Source organism: Ovis canadensis, chromosome 11 (genome assembly GCF_042477335.2).
Source record: "Ovis canadensis isolate MfBH-ARS-UI-01 breed Bighorn chromosome 11, ARS-UI_OviCan_v2, whole genome shotgun sequence".
In the NCBI taxonomy this organism is placed as follows: Eukaryota; Metazoa; Chordata; class Mammalia; order Artiodactyla; family Bovidae; genus Ovis; species Ovis canadensis.
The window spans coordinates 23,216,733-23,235,092 of NC_091255.1; the positions used below are offsets into that span (position 1 = coordinate 23,216,733).

The window sequence follows — 18,360 nt, forward strand, 5'->3', positions numbered from 1 at the left end:
TCTTAAAGGTTAATACTTATTTCTCCTATATGCTTAAAGGTTAATACTTATTTCTCCTATATGTTAGTTATATTCATTATAAGGGTAGGGAACATGGAGATTTAGCAGCAAACATCAGCCCAACAAATGAAAATCCTTTCACCAATGTTCCCCTTAAGATCTATTTAGTCTTAAGATAGTGATAAAGTTACATTTTTACATAGCAAGGACACAGTGATTTATAACAAAGCACAGTGATCTATTACAAAAGAGAAAATCCATTAACTCAAAAAGTCTAGTATTGCTAACATCAAAAACTACTATATTTCCTTTTCTATATTCCAAATACATTGATTAATATATTCCCAGGTGCCTAAGGATATGGAGGCCTGGCGGCAATCATTGACTCAACAAGAAGAAAAAGCCCTATGCTAATTAAGACTCTCAAAATACTCCAAAACTCTCTGTACTGTTTATGGTTAAGAGGTAATAAACAATCATGTGGCAGGAATATGGATAATCCTGTCACGCAAGCTAGTCTGTCAGCAGAGAGGTTTGACCTGAGACACCCTTGTCCCACCCAGAGCAGGGAATTAGCAGCAATTATTGACACAACAAATGAAAAACCCTTCACCAATATAATTCCTAACCAACCCACTATACTAATAATTTCTAACTCCCCAAAAGAATTTGCCTTTAGTAAGTCTAAAACATCGTGCCTCTCAGGTTGGGAGGCTGTAAACAATCACATGTGGCCTGACGAACCTATACAGGCTGGCTAGATAACCTTCAGAGGAGTCCGTAAGCTGAAACACTCTTGTCACGCCCAGGAATTTTTATTGCCTTGGAGCTGCACGTTTACTCCTTCTCCGAGAGAAATGGTTATGGGGGAGAGCCCCCCGTAAGTCAGAGGTGTAGGTGAGAGCATAAAACAGACTCTGGTTTTGGGGTAGATGCTCAGAAACAGGGGGTATCCTGAGGCTTGATTACGCCTTTGCATATGCCAAGCCTCCTTCCTCATGACCTTTGCCATGGGCGGAGTTCCTCACGCTGGCCCCCAGCAGGGAACAGCTACCCACTCCAGTATTCTGGCCTGGAGAATTCTATGGACAGTACAGTCCATGGGGTTGCGGAGTTGGACACGACTGAGCGACTTTCACTTTCACTTTCAAAAGTAGAGGAGGGCATTCGAGTCTCAGGGCACACCTACACAAAGGCACAGAGGCCCCAAGTCACATGGAGAGTGGTAACTACTCTGGTGCACACGGAGTGGTTGACATTTTATTGGTACCTAGTCTGGCCCCTATCATTGATTAAGTGCCATGTAGAATATCAAAGAAATGGAAGGGACACATTTTCTCCACATAATTTCCTTGGGAAGCATATCCCGTTATGTAATTAAAGAAAAATAAGAGCTATTTGATGAGGAGGTGCTATGAACATCAAATGCTTTAGTGACATGCTCCATTTAGCAGCAGGGGTAGTCTGAGTGGCTTGTAGGGCTATGCAGTAGAGACAGCGAGAGGGTCTGGTGTCTGAGACACCCCTGGGTCCAGCCTTTGGCTCTGCCACTTCCCAGTGATGTGACCATGGGCCAGGCACTTGACCTGTTTGAGTTCCCATTTACTCATATGAAAAAGAGAACAGTCAGTATATCTGCCTTGCAAAATTGTGAGAACCATAGATGCATGTCAATTCCCTGGTATAATCAACAAATGATGTGTTTTCTTATTTTATACTTCTTTTGGTTTGGTTTCTAAAGCTGCATGTTAAAATGTATCCTTATATCTTCCTTAAATGCATCCAAAGATGCATGTTTCCCCCCATCTTTTAAATATCTATTTATTTAGTTTTAGCTGTGATGGGTCTTGTTGCTGTTCAGGCTTTTCTTTAGTTGTGGCAAGGAACAATAAACAACCACCAATGAAATATGGGTAATTTCACTGGAAATCAACACTACAGATCCAGGTTCTAGAATGTGATCTGATGCCACCACCACAAAACAACAGTCTCTTCATTCCTCCCCCCACCTCTTTGGAACAGATGATTATCAACATAAGTTTAAAACCCTACCGGGCAAAGTTTATTGTCATGTCACAACATTGCTCCTTGCTCCCTCATGTCAAAGGAAGACTCTTTGCTATGGATGCAGTCTTATATAGATCTGTGGGTGAGTGATGCTTCAGCAGAGTTATCTCAGAGTCTAATCTCAGGGTCTCCCAGTGCAGGGCTGCATGGAGTTTCCTGCTAGCAAAGTTCTCATGGCTCCATCTTCTCCACTGATATTTAATGACCACCTTCTTCTTGGAAGGGCTCTTCCTACTTCCATCTGTGGGGACTGTTCAGGGGCATTTTGAGATTCAGGTGCTTTAAGAGTAGCAAGGGAAAGAATAATTTCTCAGCCAGCTACAGTGAGCACACACTTTATGCCATTTCATTCATTCCTCACTGTAAGAGATGTGCTGTTTTTGTAAACATGGATTTCTGTTTGTTTTACAGATGAGGGAACAGTCTTAGGTTAAGAAATTTACCAGGGTCATAAACATAATAAGCACATAGGCTCAGATGAAGTGTGCCAGACTGTCAAGGCTTCTTTTTCTTCACTGTAATATAATAATATTGGCAAAAGAATGTATATAAAATATGATTTATAATAATAAGATTAAAATTTAAGTGTAAGTATTTAGCAATTTTGATTAATTACAGTTAATCATAAAAGTGTGACCTTTGCCCTTAAACGTATAATCTTTTCCATATCTAGTGACATCAGAAGGTCTGAAATACACCCCTGAATCTCTCCAGGAGGAACTGTTCTCGCAGAATGAAGGTTTGAAGGAATTAATGAAAAGGCAAATAGACCGAGTCTCCCAGGGAATTTTAATCCTTTCTACAAGCTGGGCTGTGGACCTGAACTTGGAAGAGAAGCAAGGAGTCATCTGTGATGCTCTGCTGATAGCGCAGAACAAGCCGCCCATTCTCTACACCATCCTCAGGGAGCAAGACGCAGAGGGGCGGTCCTATTGCACTCGCACCGCCTTCGCTCTGAAGCAGAAGCTGGTGAACGTGGGAGGCTACACTGGAAATCTGTGTATCACGACCAAGGTCCTCCACCTGAGTCCCGAGAGCAGTGCACAGTCCTCGGCGGGTTCAGGCTCTGTGATTGATTACCCCAGTTCCTATCACCTCTCAGACATTCAACAAATGGAAGCTTTGCTGCAGTCCCTTGTGATCGTCTTGCTTGGCTTCCGGTCTCTCTTGAGTGACCAGCTCGGCTGTGAGGTTTTAAATCTGCTCACAGCCAAGCAGTATAAGATCTTCTCAAAAAACCTCCGCAAGAGCAAAGAGTTGTTTATCCATGGCTTACCTGGCTCAGGGAAGACGATCATGGCCATAAAGATCATGGAGAAGATCAGGAACACGTTTCACTGTGAGACAAATGAAATTCTCTACATTTGTGAGAACCAGCCTTTGAGGAATTTTATCAGGTAAGCAGTTGGATCTTTTTTTTTTTTTTTTTTGACCGTACTACATGGCTTAAGGGGATTGAATCCAGGCCCATCACATCAAAAGGGCGGAGTTCTAATCATTGGATGGCCAGGGAAGTCCCAAGCAGCGTGATCTTATTGTCACCAAATGAGGTTCTATCTAAATTCACTCCACATCCCCGACAACCTGAATCACCTTGTTTCTTGAAAGTAAGATGGTAAAATGATCTGTGGCAACAATACTGTGTTTGTAGGAGTATGATCATTTTCCTCCTTTACTGACTCAAGAGAAAACCGGGATGTGTCTTTTTAATTTTCACAGGAGCAAAAATATCTGCCAGGCAGTGACCCGGAAGAGCTTCATGAAACATGACTTTAGTTACATTCAACACATCATCATCGATGAAGCTCAGAATTTCCGCACTGAAGATGGGGATTGGTATAGAAAGGCGAAAACCATCACTCAGAGAGACGTGGATTGCCCAAGAATTCTCTGGATCTTTCTGGACTACTTTCAGACCAGCCACGTGGAGCACATTGGCCTCCCTGTTCTCTCAGCCCAGTATCCAAGGGAAAAGCTCACCAGAGTGGTACGCAATGCAGGTCAAATAGCAGGATACGTCCAATATATATTGCAGAAGGTCAGGAAAAATCCTCCTTGTAACATCCCCCATGAGCCCCTGAAGATGTGTCTTGAAGCTAAATGGGCTAGGGATGTGCAGGGAACCTTAAATATTAAGAACTTAACTCTGAATGCAATAGTGATGCATGTGGCAGACACGTGCAAGCTTCTCTTTGAAAGGGGCTATTCTCCCAAGGATGTTGCTGTGCTTGTGAGCACCACAAAAGATGTGGAGAAATACCGGCAGAAGCTCTTGCAAGCAATGAGGAATAAAGGGATAGAGTGTCTCACCAATGATAGTGACGTGGGGGGTGATCACATGGTGTTGGACAGTGTCCGAAGATTCTCAGGTCTGGAAAGGAGCATTGTGTTTGGGATCCATCCAAGCACCGTGGAGCCGGCTATCTCATACAACATTCTAGTCTGTCTGGCATCCAGAGCAAATCAACAGCTACATATTCTGTGGCAGTGTGACGTTTAAGAAGAATTCCAAACCAAAACAGGATGAGGCTATTTGCTCTGTCAGTATCCATGGGTGGCAATCTGATTGGTATTGGAAGAAACCTGTCTTTTCCATTCATGGGTCAGCTAGAGATTTGGGCAGAGCTGACATACAGAATCTGGAACTTCCCTCTCTGGCTCTCTCCTTTCAGGGATTCCTCCCCAAACTCCTTCTGGCAGCTATTGTCCCAAACTCTGCCCCTGATACTTCCAACCAGAAGGATAGTGGTTTTCTAAAGGAGCTTTAATCACCCTGCACAGTGCAGACTGTGACCTGCCCTATGGCTAAAAGCCATAAAAATAATACATTCGTCCTGTGGCCATTGTTTCTTCCAAGTCTGGACACTTATAATGTATTAAAAAAAATTTTGTCCAGGATCTTTAGTTAATCTGCAGAAGGGTGGTCTGGTTGGGACTACTTGGCCAAATTAAAAGCAGAATTCTTGTTTCCAGAATTCTTTTTTTTTTTTTTTTTGCATTACATTATAATTTATTACCCCAAAGAAACCCTGCATTTGAATAGCACTTCTCACTTCTTCTGTCTCTTTCTCTGTCCATACACAAACATGAGGTCATGTGAACACAGAGAGAGATGGTGGCCACTTCCAAGTCAAGAGAAGAGGCTCCAGGATGAAACAACTCCTACTGACACCATGATCTTCAATTCTCAGCATCTAGAACTTTGTGAAATAAATTTCTGTTCTTTAAGCCACCCAGTCTGTGGCATTTTCTTATTACATCCTGGGCAGACTAACATAGCCACAGAATTATTCTTCTAACTAAAACACTGATACTTAATAGTGTTAGTATTAGCTGGCTCAGTCATGTCCGACTCTTTGCAATCCCATGGACTATAGCTCACCAGGCTCCTCTAACCATGGAATTCTCCAGGCAAGAATACTGGAGTGGGTAGCTATTCCCTTCTCCAGGGGATCTTTCCGACCCAGGGATCGAACCCAGGCCTCCCGCATTGCAGGCAGATTCTTCACCATCTAAGCCACCGGGGAAGCCCTGCCACTTAATAACGCTAATGCATTTCTTATTTTCTGTCTATACAAAACATTTGAAAAATGTTTCTGGTCCAAAAATAACCACAAAATATTTGTACAACTAATGGAAATTTAAAACATTACATGACTAATATTCCACTTATTACTAGTCCTATACTACTTCCCTTCTCCCATATTATAAGTTGCGAATTTTTCTTTCTCCTGTTTGTGCTCACACATGAAATTCCACCCTCTTGACTTGAGACTGTGGGCTCTTCTAACTTCAGCAAAATAAGGAAAAAATGTTCTTTCTTTCTGACTGCATGAAATCACCTACAACACTGCACCAAATAGTTATCCTTGTAAATGCTGTTTCTAATAAAATTGGTTTTGTAAGGTCCTTGGATTTGAGTTGCAATGTCTGAGAAAGTAACTCTTTAAAAATCTAATTCTGGAGCAAACCCTGCCACCATGTCCTGCCCACTGTCCACTGCACACAGTGGGGTATCTCTCCAGAAACTTGCTTCAGACCTGTAAACTCCCCCATCCATTAAACCATTGGTGTCTCTGTTGCTGACTTCAGGCTGTTTCTTCAGTCTTGAAGCTGGGCAAGCACAGGCATTGTAGGCCTGAGGGTGCAGTCCAGTAACTGGTGGAGCCAACCAAGGAACCGAAGAAACTCCCACTAGTGCCAAGGTGTTGGAAAAGACAGGATGGGGAATGGAAAGCTGCAGGGACTGTCCATGAGACTGTGGGGCCTGGAAGTTGTAGTGGTAATCCTGGGGTGTCTGTCCTTGCTGAAGGGGGGCCACCAAGCAATCTGGAGAGCAATGGCCTCTAATGGCTCTGCTATTGTATCAGAGTGAGCCTTTTGTAATTGGCAAAGCTATCTTTCAAGAAGGATTTGGTATTACTCTTGTGCCTCTGAGATGTAAATGATCTATCTGGGCTCTCTGGAACTTTAATCTTACATGACCTCTAATGGGAAATAGATGGGGAAACAGTGGAAACAGTGTCAGACTTTATTATTTTGGGCTCCAAAATCACTACAGATGGTGATTGCAGCCATGAAATTAAAAAGACACTTACTCCTTGGAAGGAAAGTTATGACCAACCTAGATAGCATATTCAAAAGCAGAGACATTACTTTGCCAACAAAGGTCTGTCTAGTCAAGGCTATGGTTTTTTCTGTGGTCATGTATGGATGTGAGAGCTGGGCTGTGAAGAAACCTGAGTGCCGAAGAATTGATGCTTTTAAACTGTGGTGTTGGAGAAGACTCTTGAGAGTCCCTTGGACTGCAAGGAGATCCAACCAGTCCATTCTAAAGGAGATCAGTCCTGGGTGTTCATTGGAATGACTGATGCTGAAGCTGAAACTCCAATACTTTGGCCACCTCATGTGAAGAGCTGACTCATAGGAAAAGACTCTGATGCTGGGAGGGATTGGGGGCAGGAGGAGAAGGGGACGACAGAGGATGAGATGGCTGGATGGCATCACCGACTTGATGCACATGAGCTTGGGTAAACTCCGGGAGTTGGTGATGGACAGGGAGGCCTGGCGTGCTGCGATTCATGGGGTGGCAAAGAGTCGGACATGACTGACTGGACTGAACTGAACTGAACTGAGAGACCCACCAAGTATAGCCTGAGAGCACGCCTTTGGCATGGCTTTGCTGGCTTCCAGGGGGCTTTGGGGAATTCTGTCTGAGACTCCCAAGGAGTTCTCCCTCAGTCAGTTTGGAGGAGTCTCATTGCGTGGTGTTAGGAGAAGGCAATGGCAACCCACTCCAGTACTCTTGCCTAGAAAATCCCATGGATGGAGGAGCCTGGTAGGCTGCAGTCCATGAGGCTGCACAGAGTCGGACACGACTGAAGCAACTTAGCAGCAGCAGCAGCATTGCGTGGTGAGACTCTGAGTGTGGTCAATTTACCAGGCTTATTTTGCAAACAAATTACTTTTGATGGGCCGTGTTTGGTAGAATCAGGGTAATTTTAGAGAGAACAATATTTCAGTTCTGTTAACTGAGCTCTGTATTTATGAAAGTTATTGTGCTAGCCATACTTTTGCCCTGATGTTCTGGATGGAAAGAAAAAATTATCTAGTGAAATTGTCACAGAGTAAAACTACTCATGAAGTGTGACACTGTTTGCTTTAAATCTACGACTAAAAGCACATGTAGGGGGACTTCCCTGGGGGTCCAGTGGCTAAGAATCTGTAGGGGGCATAGGTTCAATTCCTGATTTGGACGATCCCACATGGTGTGCGGAAAACTAAGCTCGAGTGCCACAGCTACTGAGCCCCACGTGCCCTAGAGCCCATGCTCTGCAAGAGAAGCCACCGCAATGAGAAGCCCATGCTCCACAACAGAGAGTAGCCCCTGCTCACCACAACCAGAGAAAGCTGCACACAGCAACCAAGACCCAGTGCAATCAAAAAAAATTTTTTTCTTTTTTAAAAAGCTATAAAGAAGCACACACATAAATAAATTTTAAAAAGAAAAAGTGCACATAGGGGCTTCCTTGATGGTGTGTGTGTGTCAGTTGCTCAGTCGTGTCCAGTTCTTTGCGACCCTATGGACTGTAGCCCACGAAACTCCTCTATCCATTGGGATTCTCCAGGCCAGAATACCTGAGTGGATTGCCATGCTGTCCTCCAGGGGATCTTCCTGACCCAGGGATTGAACCTGTATCTCTTACATCTCCTGCATTGGCAGGTGGGTTCTTAACCCGCTAAACCACCTGGGAAGCCCCTGATGGTCTAGTGGTTAAAACTCTGTGCTTCTATTACTGGGGGCTTGAGTCTGATTCCTGATCAGGAAGTTCCACATACTGCATGCTGCTACTGCTGCTGCTAAGTCGCTTCAGTCGTGTCCGACTCTGTGCGACCCCATAGACGGCAGCCCACCAGGCTCCCCCGTCCCTGGGATTCTCCAGGCAAGAACACTGGAGTGGGTTGCCATTTCCTTCTCCAATGCATGAAAGTGAAAAGTGAAAGTGAAGTCGCGAAGTCGTGTCCGACTTCACGACCCCAAGGACTGCAGCCTACCAGGCTCCTCCATCCATGGGATTTTCCAGGCAAGAGTACTGGAGTAGGTCGCCGTTGCCTTCTCCAACATACTGCATGGTGTGGCCAAAAAAAAAAAAAATTTAAAAAGCATATGTATAATGCTTGTGTAACAATTGGATAAAATATATGGCCTATAAAGTGTTTCCTCATTAACATAACCTCTGAGCCTGTTCATGAGATCTGATTAGTTTTCCCTCAGCATGAATGATTAGGTGAATATAAAGGAGGCCTAGGGACACAATCTGAATCTAGACTAGGAGCCAACACCCCATCGAGGGTTGGATATTTTAATCATCAGTGCTTTCTATTGAAAGATTTGCAATTAAAAAGAGAAATGATGGAAGAATCTGCACATATTGAGGAAGTCAGAAGGTGAACTTAAATTTTACTGACCAGAGCAGCCCGACTTATGGCCCTTCAGACATGCACTGTACATCGCTTTGGCCACTGAGGAAGAGAATGAACTCAAAAGTCAGGTGGGAGTAGCTGTGGTTCAGAGAACCAAATTAAAACTATTTGGCCTCTGTATATGTAATTTTTGGACATACTCTTGTATTACTGAAAAGAATTTTTTAAAAATTTATTTATTTTAATTGGAGTCTAATTACTTTATAATATTGTAGTGGTTTTTGCCATACATTGACATGAATCAGCCACAGGTGTACATGTGTTCCCCATCCTGAACCCTCCTCCCACCTCCCTCCCCATCCCATCCCTCAGGGTCATCCCAGTGCACTGGCCCTGAGCACCCTGTCTCATGCATCGAACCTGGACTGGCAATCTGTTTCACATATGATAATATACATGATTCAATGCTATTCTCTCAAATCATCCCACCCTCACCTTCTCCCACAGAGTGCAAAAGTCTGTTCTTTATATCTGTGTCTCTTTTGCTGTCTCGCATATAGGGTGATTGTTACCATCTTTCTAAATTCCATATATATGTGTTAATATACTGTATTGGTGTTTTTCTTTCTGGCTTACTTCACTCTGTATGATAGGCTCGTTTCATCCACCTCATTAGAACTGTTTCAAATGCATTCTTTTAATGGCTGAGTAATACTCCATTGTGTATATGTACCACAGCTTTCTTATCCATTCATCTGCTGATGGACCTCTAGGTTGCTTCCATGTCCTGGCTATTATAAACAGTGCTGCGATGAACATTGGGGTACATGTGTCTCTTTCAATTCTGGTTTCCTTGGTGTGTATGCCCAGCAGGGGGATTGCTGGGTCTTATGGCAATTCTGTTTCCAGTTTTTTAAGGAATCTCCACACTATTCTCTATAGTTGCTGTACTGTTTGCATTCCCACCAACAGTGTAAGAGGGTTCCCTTTTCTCTGCACCCTCTCCAGCATTTATTGTTTGTAGACTTTTGATAGCAGCCATTCTGACCGGCATGAGATGATATCTTATTGTGGTTTTGATTTGCATTTATCTGATAATGAGTGATGTTGAGCATCTTTTCATGTGTTTGTTAGCCATCTGTATGTCTTCTTGGAGAATTGTCTGTTTAGTTCTTTGGCCCATTTTGTGATTGGGTTGTTTATTTTTCTGGAATTGAGCTGCAGGAACTGCTCGTATATTTTTGAGATTAATTCTTTGTCAGTAGCTTTGTTTGCTATTACTTTCTCCCATTCTGAAGGCTGTCTTTTCACTTTGCTTATAGTTTCCTTCATTGTGCAAAATCTTTTAATTAGGTCCCATTTGTTTATTTTTGCTCTTATTTCCATTACTCTGGGAGGTGGGTCATAGAGGATCCTGCTGTGATTTATATCAGAGAGTGTTTTGCCCATGTTTTCCTCTAGGAGTTTTATAGTTTCTGGTCTTAGCTTTAGATCTTTAATCCATTTTGAGTTTATTTTTGTATATGGTGTTGAAAAGTGTTCTAGTTTCATTCTTTTACAAGTGGTTGACCAGTTTTCCCAGCACCACTTGTTAAAGAGATTGTCTTTTCTCCATTGTATATTCTTGCCTCCTTTGTCAAAGATAAGGTGTCCATAGGTATGTGGGTTTATCTATGGGCTTTCTATTTTGTTCCATTGATTTATTTTTCTGTCTCTGTGCCAGTACCATACTGTCCTGATGACTGTAGCTTTGCAGTATAGTTTGAAGTCAGGCAAGTTGATTCCTCCAGTTCCATTCTTCTTTCTCAAATTGCTTTGTCTATTTGAGGCTTTTTTTAAAATTTCCATACAGATTGTGAAGTTATTTGTTCTAGTTCTCTGAAAAATGCTATTGGTAGCTTGATAGGGATTGCATTGAATCTGTAGATTGCTTTGGGTAGTATGCTCATTTTCACTGTATTGAGTCTTCCAATCCATGAACATGGTATATTTCTCCATCTATTTGTGTCACTTTGAGAATCTTTCATCAGTGTTTTATAGTTTTCTATAAATGAGTCTTTTGTTTCTTTAGGTAGATTTATTCCTAAGTATTTTATTCTTTTCGTTGCAATGGTCAGTGGAGTTGTTTCCTTAATTTCTCTTTCTGTTCTCTCATTGTTAGTGTATAGGAATGCAAGGGATTTCTGTGTGTTAATTTTATATCCTGCAACTTTACTATATTCACTGATTAGCTCTAAAACTTGAATTTTCTGAACTGTATTTCAGACTGGGACAAAACCCACAGACAGGTGTGGTATTATCTCTGAAGACAGTTATTGCTTGTGTTTTGCTTAATTGTCATGATCCCTTCTGCGTTGTGGTGATGTCTCAGATAGGGGGTTTTCTAGCAGTCTGAGCCCCATGTAAGAATAATATGGAGCAGAGCCAAGGTGAATCCCCAACAGGCCTACAGTGTAAGTGAGAAAATGTTTGTTGTGAGCCACTGAGGTTTGGGAATGGGTTTTTTTCTACACCATGACCTGGCCTATATTGATGAGTATGTGAAGCATGTCAAGTGAGGCAGAGCAACAAAATGGAAGTCCAAGACCTTTGATGACCTTCTCAGAGGAATAATGGGCTTCCCTGGTGGCTCAGTGTTAAAGAATCTGCCTGCCAATGCTGGAGACACAGGCTTGTTCCCTGGATTGGGAAGATCCCCTGAAGAAGGAAATGGCAGCCCATGCCAGTATTCTCACCTGGAGAATCCCATGGACAGAGGAACCTGGTGGGCTACAGTCTATGGGGTCGCAAAAGAGTCAGACACGACTTAGCAACTGAACAACAACAAACAACAGAGGAGTAACATCATTTTTCACTTCTCTATGAGAAATAGGAGGCAGTATAGCAAAACTGGTAAGAGCGAGGCCTCAGGGGCCAGCTGCCTGGGTCCAAATCCCAGCTCTGCCTCCTTCTTGTTGGGCTTCCCTGGTGGCTCAAGTGGTAAAGAATCTGCCTGCAATGTGGGAGACCTGGGTTCAATCCCTGGGTTGGGAAGATCCCCTGAAGGAGGAAATGTCAACCCACTCCAGTATCCTTGCCTGGAGAATCCCATTCTCAGAAAAGCCTGGTGGGCTACAAGCCTGTGAGGTCACAAAGAAGGTCTGACGTGACTGAGCAACTAACATTTTCACTTTCATGAGAAATAAATTTCTAAATTATTTAAGCCATTGTTAATTTGAGGTTTCTGTAAAAGCATCAGTACCAACCTCAGAACCCAAACACATGCCAACCTCACTCTCATCTCCTTGTCCCTCCTACTCATCCTAGGTAGTGAAGTGTCTTTATTCATATATCAACTTACATCTGCTGCACCTTGTAGCAGACTCTGCTGTATCCTCTCACACTCTCTTGCAGGTTGAAGTTCTCTGGAAGCAGATGCTGAGCTGCTCTATCAGGTGCAAGATGTTTACAACAGAGCAAACCCCCTGAAAAGAACAGGAGGAAGTAGACTCGGGTAGAGAAGGACGCTGAATGAGATGTAGCCCTCCATGAACCTCAGCCATTCTGGCAGGATGCTGTGCAGTGAATTGTGCCCAGCGAAGTTGTCCTGCGTTGAGCTGAATGGCTGAGGTTTGATATTGTCTATAACATTTTTCCAGTTGTCAGTTGTGAGCTGTGGGTCTGGGAGTGGTCTGTGACTCCAAGCAAGGCAGCTCATTGCAGTTGAGGTGAGCCCTGAAGGAGCTGACATTTAGAGGCTGGTCTGCCATCTGCCTTCTTCCAAGTCTGGGCAGGAAGGGAACACGGGTGGTGCATCCCCACATCCACAACACTCCACCTTCCTACAACTTCCTTTTATTCTCTTATGCACAAGACTGTAATGATTTCACTCCCTAAATATAGTTATTTTATTTTTATTTTCTTAACATCCAAAACATTTTGTGTTGGGCTATAGTTGATTGGCAATGTTGTGATAGTTTCGGGTGAACCATGAAGGGACTCAGCCACACATATGCGTGTATCCATTCTCCCCCAAACCCCACTCCCATTCAATTACATTGAGCAGAGTTCCATGTGTTATACAACAGGTCTTTGTTGGTTATCCATTTTAAATATAGCAGCGTGTACATGTCCTTCCCAAAGTCCTTAACTATCCCTTTCCCTCGGCAACCATGAGTTCCTTTTCTAAGTCTGTGAATCTCTGTTCTGTAAGTTAAGTTCATTTGTATCATTTTTTTAAGGGTCCACATATAAGGGATGCCATATGATATTTCTCCTTCTCTGTCTGGTTTATTTCACTCAGTATGACACTCTCTAGGTCCACCCATGTTGCTGCAAATGGCCTTACCCAAATATACTTCTGATCTATTCTGTGGTTCACAGCAGCAACCGCATTTACAGTGTATTTCACGTAGTTCTAAAGACAAGGATACAGTTGCCTTTCTGCACTGGAGAATCTATATAACCAAAAATTCTACAGCACCTGTCTTCACGCTTTTTCTTTCTTCTACCATCAACACAAGAGGAACGGAGGGAGGTTCAAAATGTTTTGTTCAATTTCTTTTCTTTTCAGCAGGAAAACCCCCACCCATTTGCAATCTGAATGAGCATAAGTTCTCTAGTTATCAGTGACACTGAGATTTTTAAGACCCATCTGATATTGTCTGAGCTCTCATTATGTGTAAATACAGAAAATGTTGTCTTTTCTCTAGCTTCCTTGCATTAAGTTTTCTGAGAGTGCCAGAAATGCTTCCATGCTCCGCAGATCTCTTCAAGTCCTCTCCTCTCACTTTTTACTCTGAACTGCTATGTCAAGACCTCTGCTGGTTACCTCCTTGATTGACCCAACAACTCTTGCAAGCTTTGCCCCTTCCATGCTGCTCTGTATCCCAAGAAGAAAAAGATCTCTTCCTCTGTTTCCCAAGTTACATGAAATATCAGACCCCCGATTTTAGCAAAACATAGTAAAGACTCGCTTAGAGTTAGAGGAAAATATTTTAAATTACATATTAGATAGCACTGTGCCCAGAATCCTTTGACCACGGGTTATCCTGATGGCTTTTTTCTCCTTATCCTCCTTCTACTGCCATTTTTCCCCCCCTGAAATATTTGAGAGTAAGTTGCAGACATCATACTCCTTCCCTCTTGGCTCAAACAGTAAAGAATCCACCTACAAAGCAGGAGACCTGAGTTTGATCACTGGGTCTGGAAGATCCCTTGGAGAAGGGAATGGCAACCCACTCCAGTATTCTTGTCTGGAGAATTCCATGGACAGAGGAGCCTGGCAGGCTACAGTCCATGGGGTCACAAAGTCAGACACTGAGCGACTAACACTTTCATCTTCACTAGTACTTTGGTGGGTATTTCTTAAGAATAAGGACATTCAAAGTAAAATAATCAAAACCAGTAAATTAAAACTGATACACTACTATGACCTAATCTATAGACCTTATTTGAATTTTATGGCAAAAGAAAAAAATCTGGTCTGGGATATAATCTAGGAACACACATTATATTTATGTTTCTTAATCTCCTTTAATCTGGAATGGTTTTCTAGTTCCCCAGTTCATAGATTCACAAAGAGTTAGACACAACTGAAGCAACTTAGCACACACACATGCATATATTGGAAAAATCCAGAAAAGCTTAGTAACTCCATCACAGCAAGTTCTAAAATACAAGTTTAAAGAAGAGGGAGTTTCAGTATTACACAAACTACTCACAAGAACAGAAGAGGAAACACTGCCTAAATAACTTTATGATGCTAGCATACTCTTGTTTTTAAATCCCTTTATTTTGCATATTTCTTCTAGCAGTTTCCTGGATTTACATTTTTCTTCTTTTAATTGAAGTACAGTTGGTTTACAATGTTGTGCTAGTTTCTTCTGTTCAGCAAATTGATTCAGTTATATATGTACATGTATGCTGTGCTGTGCTTAGTCGCTCGGTCATGTTGTTTATCTATTTTATTATAGGAATGTGAAATTAATCCCCAACTCCTAATTTATTTGGACTCTTTGCGACCCCATGGACTGTAGCTCTCCAGGCTCCTCTGTCCATGGGGATATTCCAGGCAAGAATACTGAAGATGTATATTTATATATGTATATATATATATATTATTTTCTATTATGTATGTTGAATATAGTTCCTTGTGCTTATACGGTAGGTTCAGGTTGTTTATCTATTTTAGATATAGAAAGTGAAAGTGAAAGTCGCTCAGTCATGTCCCACTCTTTGCAACCCTATGGACTATACAGTCCATAGAATTCTCTAGGCCAGAATACTGGAGTGGGTAGCCTTTCCCTTCTCCAGGGGATCCTCCCAACCCAGGGATTGAACCCAGATCTCCCTCACTGGGGGTAGATTCTTTGCCAGCTGAGCTACAAGGGAAGCCCAAGAATACTAGAGTGGGTAGCCTATCCCTTCTCCAGCGGGTCTTCCCAACCCAGGAATCGAACTGGGGTCTCCTGCATTGCAGGCGGATTCTTTACCAACTGAGCTATCAGGGAAGCCGCTTTATATATAGAAGTGTGTAATTAATCTCCAACTCCTAATTTATCCCTCTCCTACCCATTTCCTCTTTGGAAACTGTAACATTGCTTTCTATGTCTATGAGCCTGTTTCTGTTTTGTAGACAAGTTTACATGTGTTAACTTTTTAGATTTCACATATAAGTGATATCATATATTTGTCTTTCTCTGTCTGACTTCACTTAACATGATAATCTCTAGGTCCATCTGTGTTGCTGTAAATGGCATTATTTCATCCTTTTTAAAAAATGAGTGAGTAGTATTCATATATATACATATATATGCCACATTTGCTTTATCCATCCATCTATCGATGGGATACTTGGGTTGCTTCTACCTCTTGGCTATTGTACATATTGCTGCTATGAACACTGGCTAGCATAATCTTGATAATCAATTGGACAAGTAAAACCTGAGAGGAAAATTGCAGATCATCATCACTCAATGTCTAGATGAAAAAAAATCTAAATAAAATTTTAGCAAACCAAATCCAACAATATCTAAAAATGATAAAACATCATGGCCAAGGTGATTTGAATCAGGAATTCATTTATTTTTTTCTTCTAGTTTTGCTGAGATATAATTGACACACAGCACTGTATCTAAATGAGGAATTTAATGTTCATTTTAGCACTAGAAAATCAATCAGTTTGTAACTTGACAGATTAGAAGATCAAATGAGAAAAATCACTTGATATATATATATATGATAAATATATAATACATTTATATATAATAAGTTTTGGATATTCATTCGTGATAAAACCTCTTAGCCAATTAGAACTATGACCAAACTTTTGGGAAGTGATAAAAGGAGTTTATGAGAAAACACACAGCAAATAGTTTTCATGCTGAGAAACTATTGAGATATCCCCTTAAGATAGTGAACACAGGAAGAGTGCCTACTATCAACACTTATTCATTGCTTCCCAAGAGGTTCTAGCTAATCCAGTTGAGCAGGAAAAATAGAAAATAGGTACCGAAAAGAAGGTGATATGACTATTGTTTCCTGGGTTCTTTTGGTGTTTTAGCTGAGTTGCTTGGCTTACAGAGTCTTAGTTTCCCAACTAGGGATTGAATCTGGGCCTTAGCAATAAATGAAACCACTGAGTCCTAACCACTAGATTGCCTGATCGACTATGTTTTATTTATTTCTTTTTGGCTGTACTGGGTCTTTGTTGCTGCATGGACTTTCTCTAGTTGCAGTGAGCAGGGGTTACTCTTTCATTGCAGTGCCGAGGGCTTCTCGTTGTAGTGGCTTTTCTTGTTGTGGAACACAGGCTCCAGAATCCACGGGCTTCAGTAGTTGCGGCTCGTGGGCTCTGGAATACAGGCTGAGTAGTTGTGGCGTGTGGCCTTATTTGCTTTGAGGCATGTGGGATCTTCCCAGACCAGGGATTGAACCTGTGTCCATTGCATTGCAAGGTGGATTCTTTACCACTGAGCCATCAGGGAAGCCTATGTTTTTAAAAAGTGCAGAAAAATCATTAGAATAATAAGGAAGTGTGTCAATTTGCTGGTTGCAGAAATCTATGTATGCAAAGTACTTGTGCTTATATTATCAAACAGAAAAAAATTTTCAATTTAGTTTTGACTGAGCTGGGTCTTTGTTGTTGCACACAGGTTGTTCTCTAGTTGAGGCAAGTAGGGGGCTACTTTTCATTGCACTGGCAGGCGGATTCTTAGCCACTGTGCCACAAGGAATGTCCCCCAAAATTATTTTTTAAAGATACTATCTAAAACTGCCTCAAAAATTAGGGACATAGGACTATCTGACAAAAGGTGTGAAATCCTTCAGGAAAATTGTATATAACTTTATTGTGAGACATTAAAGAAAATGTAATTAAGTATGGGATATATCATATATCAGGTCAGGGCTGGACGTCTTCCCCTGCTTGGACTGGGAAGCTTCTTAAAGAGCGTAGGGAGAGGAAGTTGGGGATTATAGATTACAGATTACAGAAACTGTAATCTCATAGAGATGTCATTGTCTCCAAACTGATCTACAGATATTTGCAGCACAAATGAAAAAAGAAAAAAAAGTCTGAAAATAGCAAACGTTGGAAAGTCCTCAGAAAACTGGGAAAAGAAGCCTGAGAACACACATACTATTGTTCCTTACTAAGGTGCATAACAAATTATCCCCAAACTCAGTTGCATAAAATAACCATAGTCACAGATCCTGAGAGCCTGGAATCCGGACAGGTGATATGTTGTTCCCTTCATTTTCAACTGGCTTGAAGGTTGGGGTTGGAATCCTCCGAAGGTTCGGTCTGCGGCTGATGGTAGGAGACGCCACTAACTCGGGGGTTCCTTAGGCATTCCTACCTCCCTCCTTTCTTCCCTCCCTCTCCTTCATCTCTTTCTTTCTCTCTCCCGGTTTTAAAACGCGGCTTCCGAGAGTTTCAAGGTCTCCGGGTTCCGATCACAGGTCTTAGACGGGCTGAGCTGCAGAAACATCTATTACCATAATTACCATTAAAAAAGCGGGCCTAGGAAAAGTATCAAGAAAATCGTATACCTTTGAGAGAAGCCAATGGCGCTGGCTCCGGACCGATCATCCCAGATGATCGGGGAGTGTGTCCGAATCTGCCTCCGGATCTTCCGCGCCACGCTCATTTAGGTGCACAGACGGCTCTTACCCGGTCCCCAGCGGAGACTGGGCTTAAAGTCCAGGGGATAGCGGTGCGGTTGGAACAAAGCGAGTACAGCTGGAGAGAGTCCTGAGTAGAAAGCCCGATACCCCTTCGGTTGTGATGAGCCAAATAAAGGACAGTCGAGCAAAACGCTCAGGGTGGCTCCCGGCGCGTGGGGGACACTGCCTGACAAGCTGATTGGCTGCCGCGCTAACAGGCGG

The 18,360-nt window shown here is 42.3% G+C and overlaps 1 protein-coding gene and 1 long non-coding RNA gene across 2 annotated transcripts in view; one reads left to right on the top strand and one right to left on the bottom strand.

Annotated features, from left to right (window-relative positions):
• LOC138447225 (schlafen family member 13-like) overlaps positions 1–18,360 on the top strand; it is a 74,747-nt gene that overhangs the window by 20,831 nt on the left and 35,556 nt on the right. The window contains 1 exon segment of the mRNA XM_069602831.1: positions 2,741–3,464. Within this exon segment, the coding sequence (XP_069458932.1) occupies positions 2,741–3,464 (724 nt within the window).
• On the bottom strand, positions 16,036–18,305 carry LOC138447228 (uncharacterized). The gene is made up of 2 exons (XR_011259743.1): positions 18,025–18,305; positions 16,036–16,961 (listed from the first exon to the last, which is right to left on the bottom strand). It is a non-coding gene; the product is annotated as an uncharacterized lncRNA (long non-coding RNA).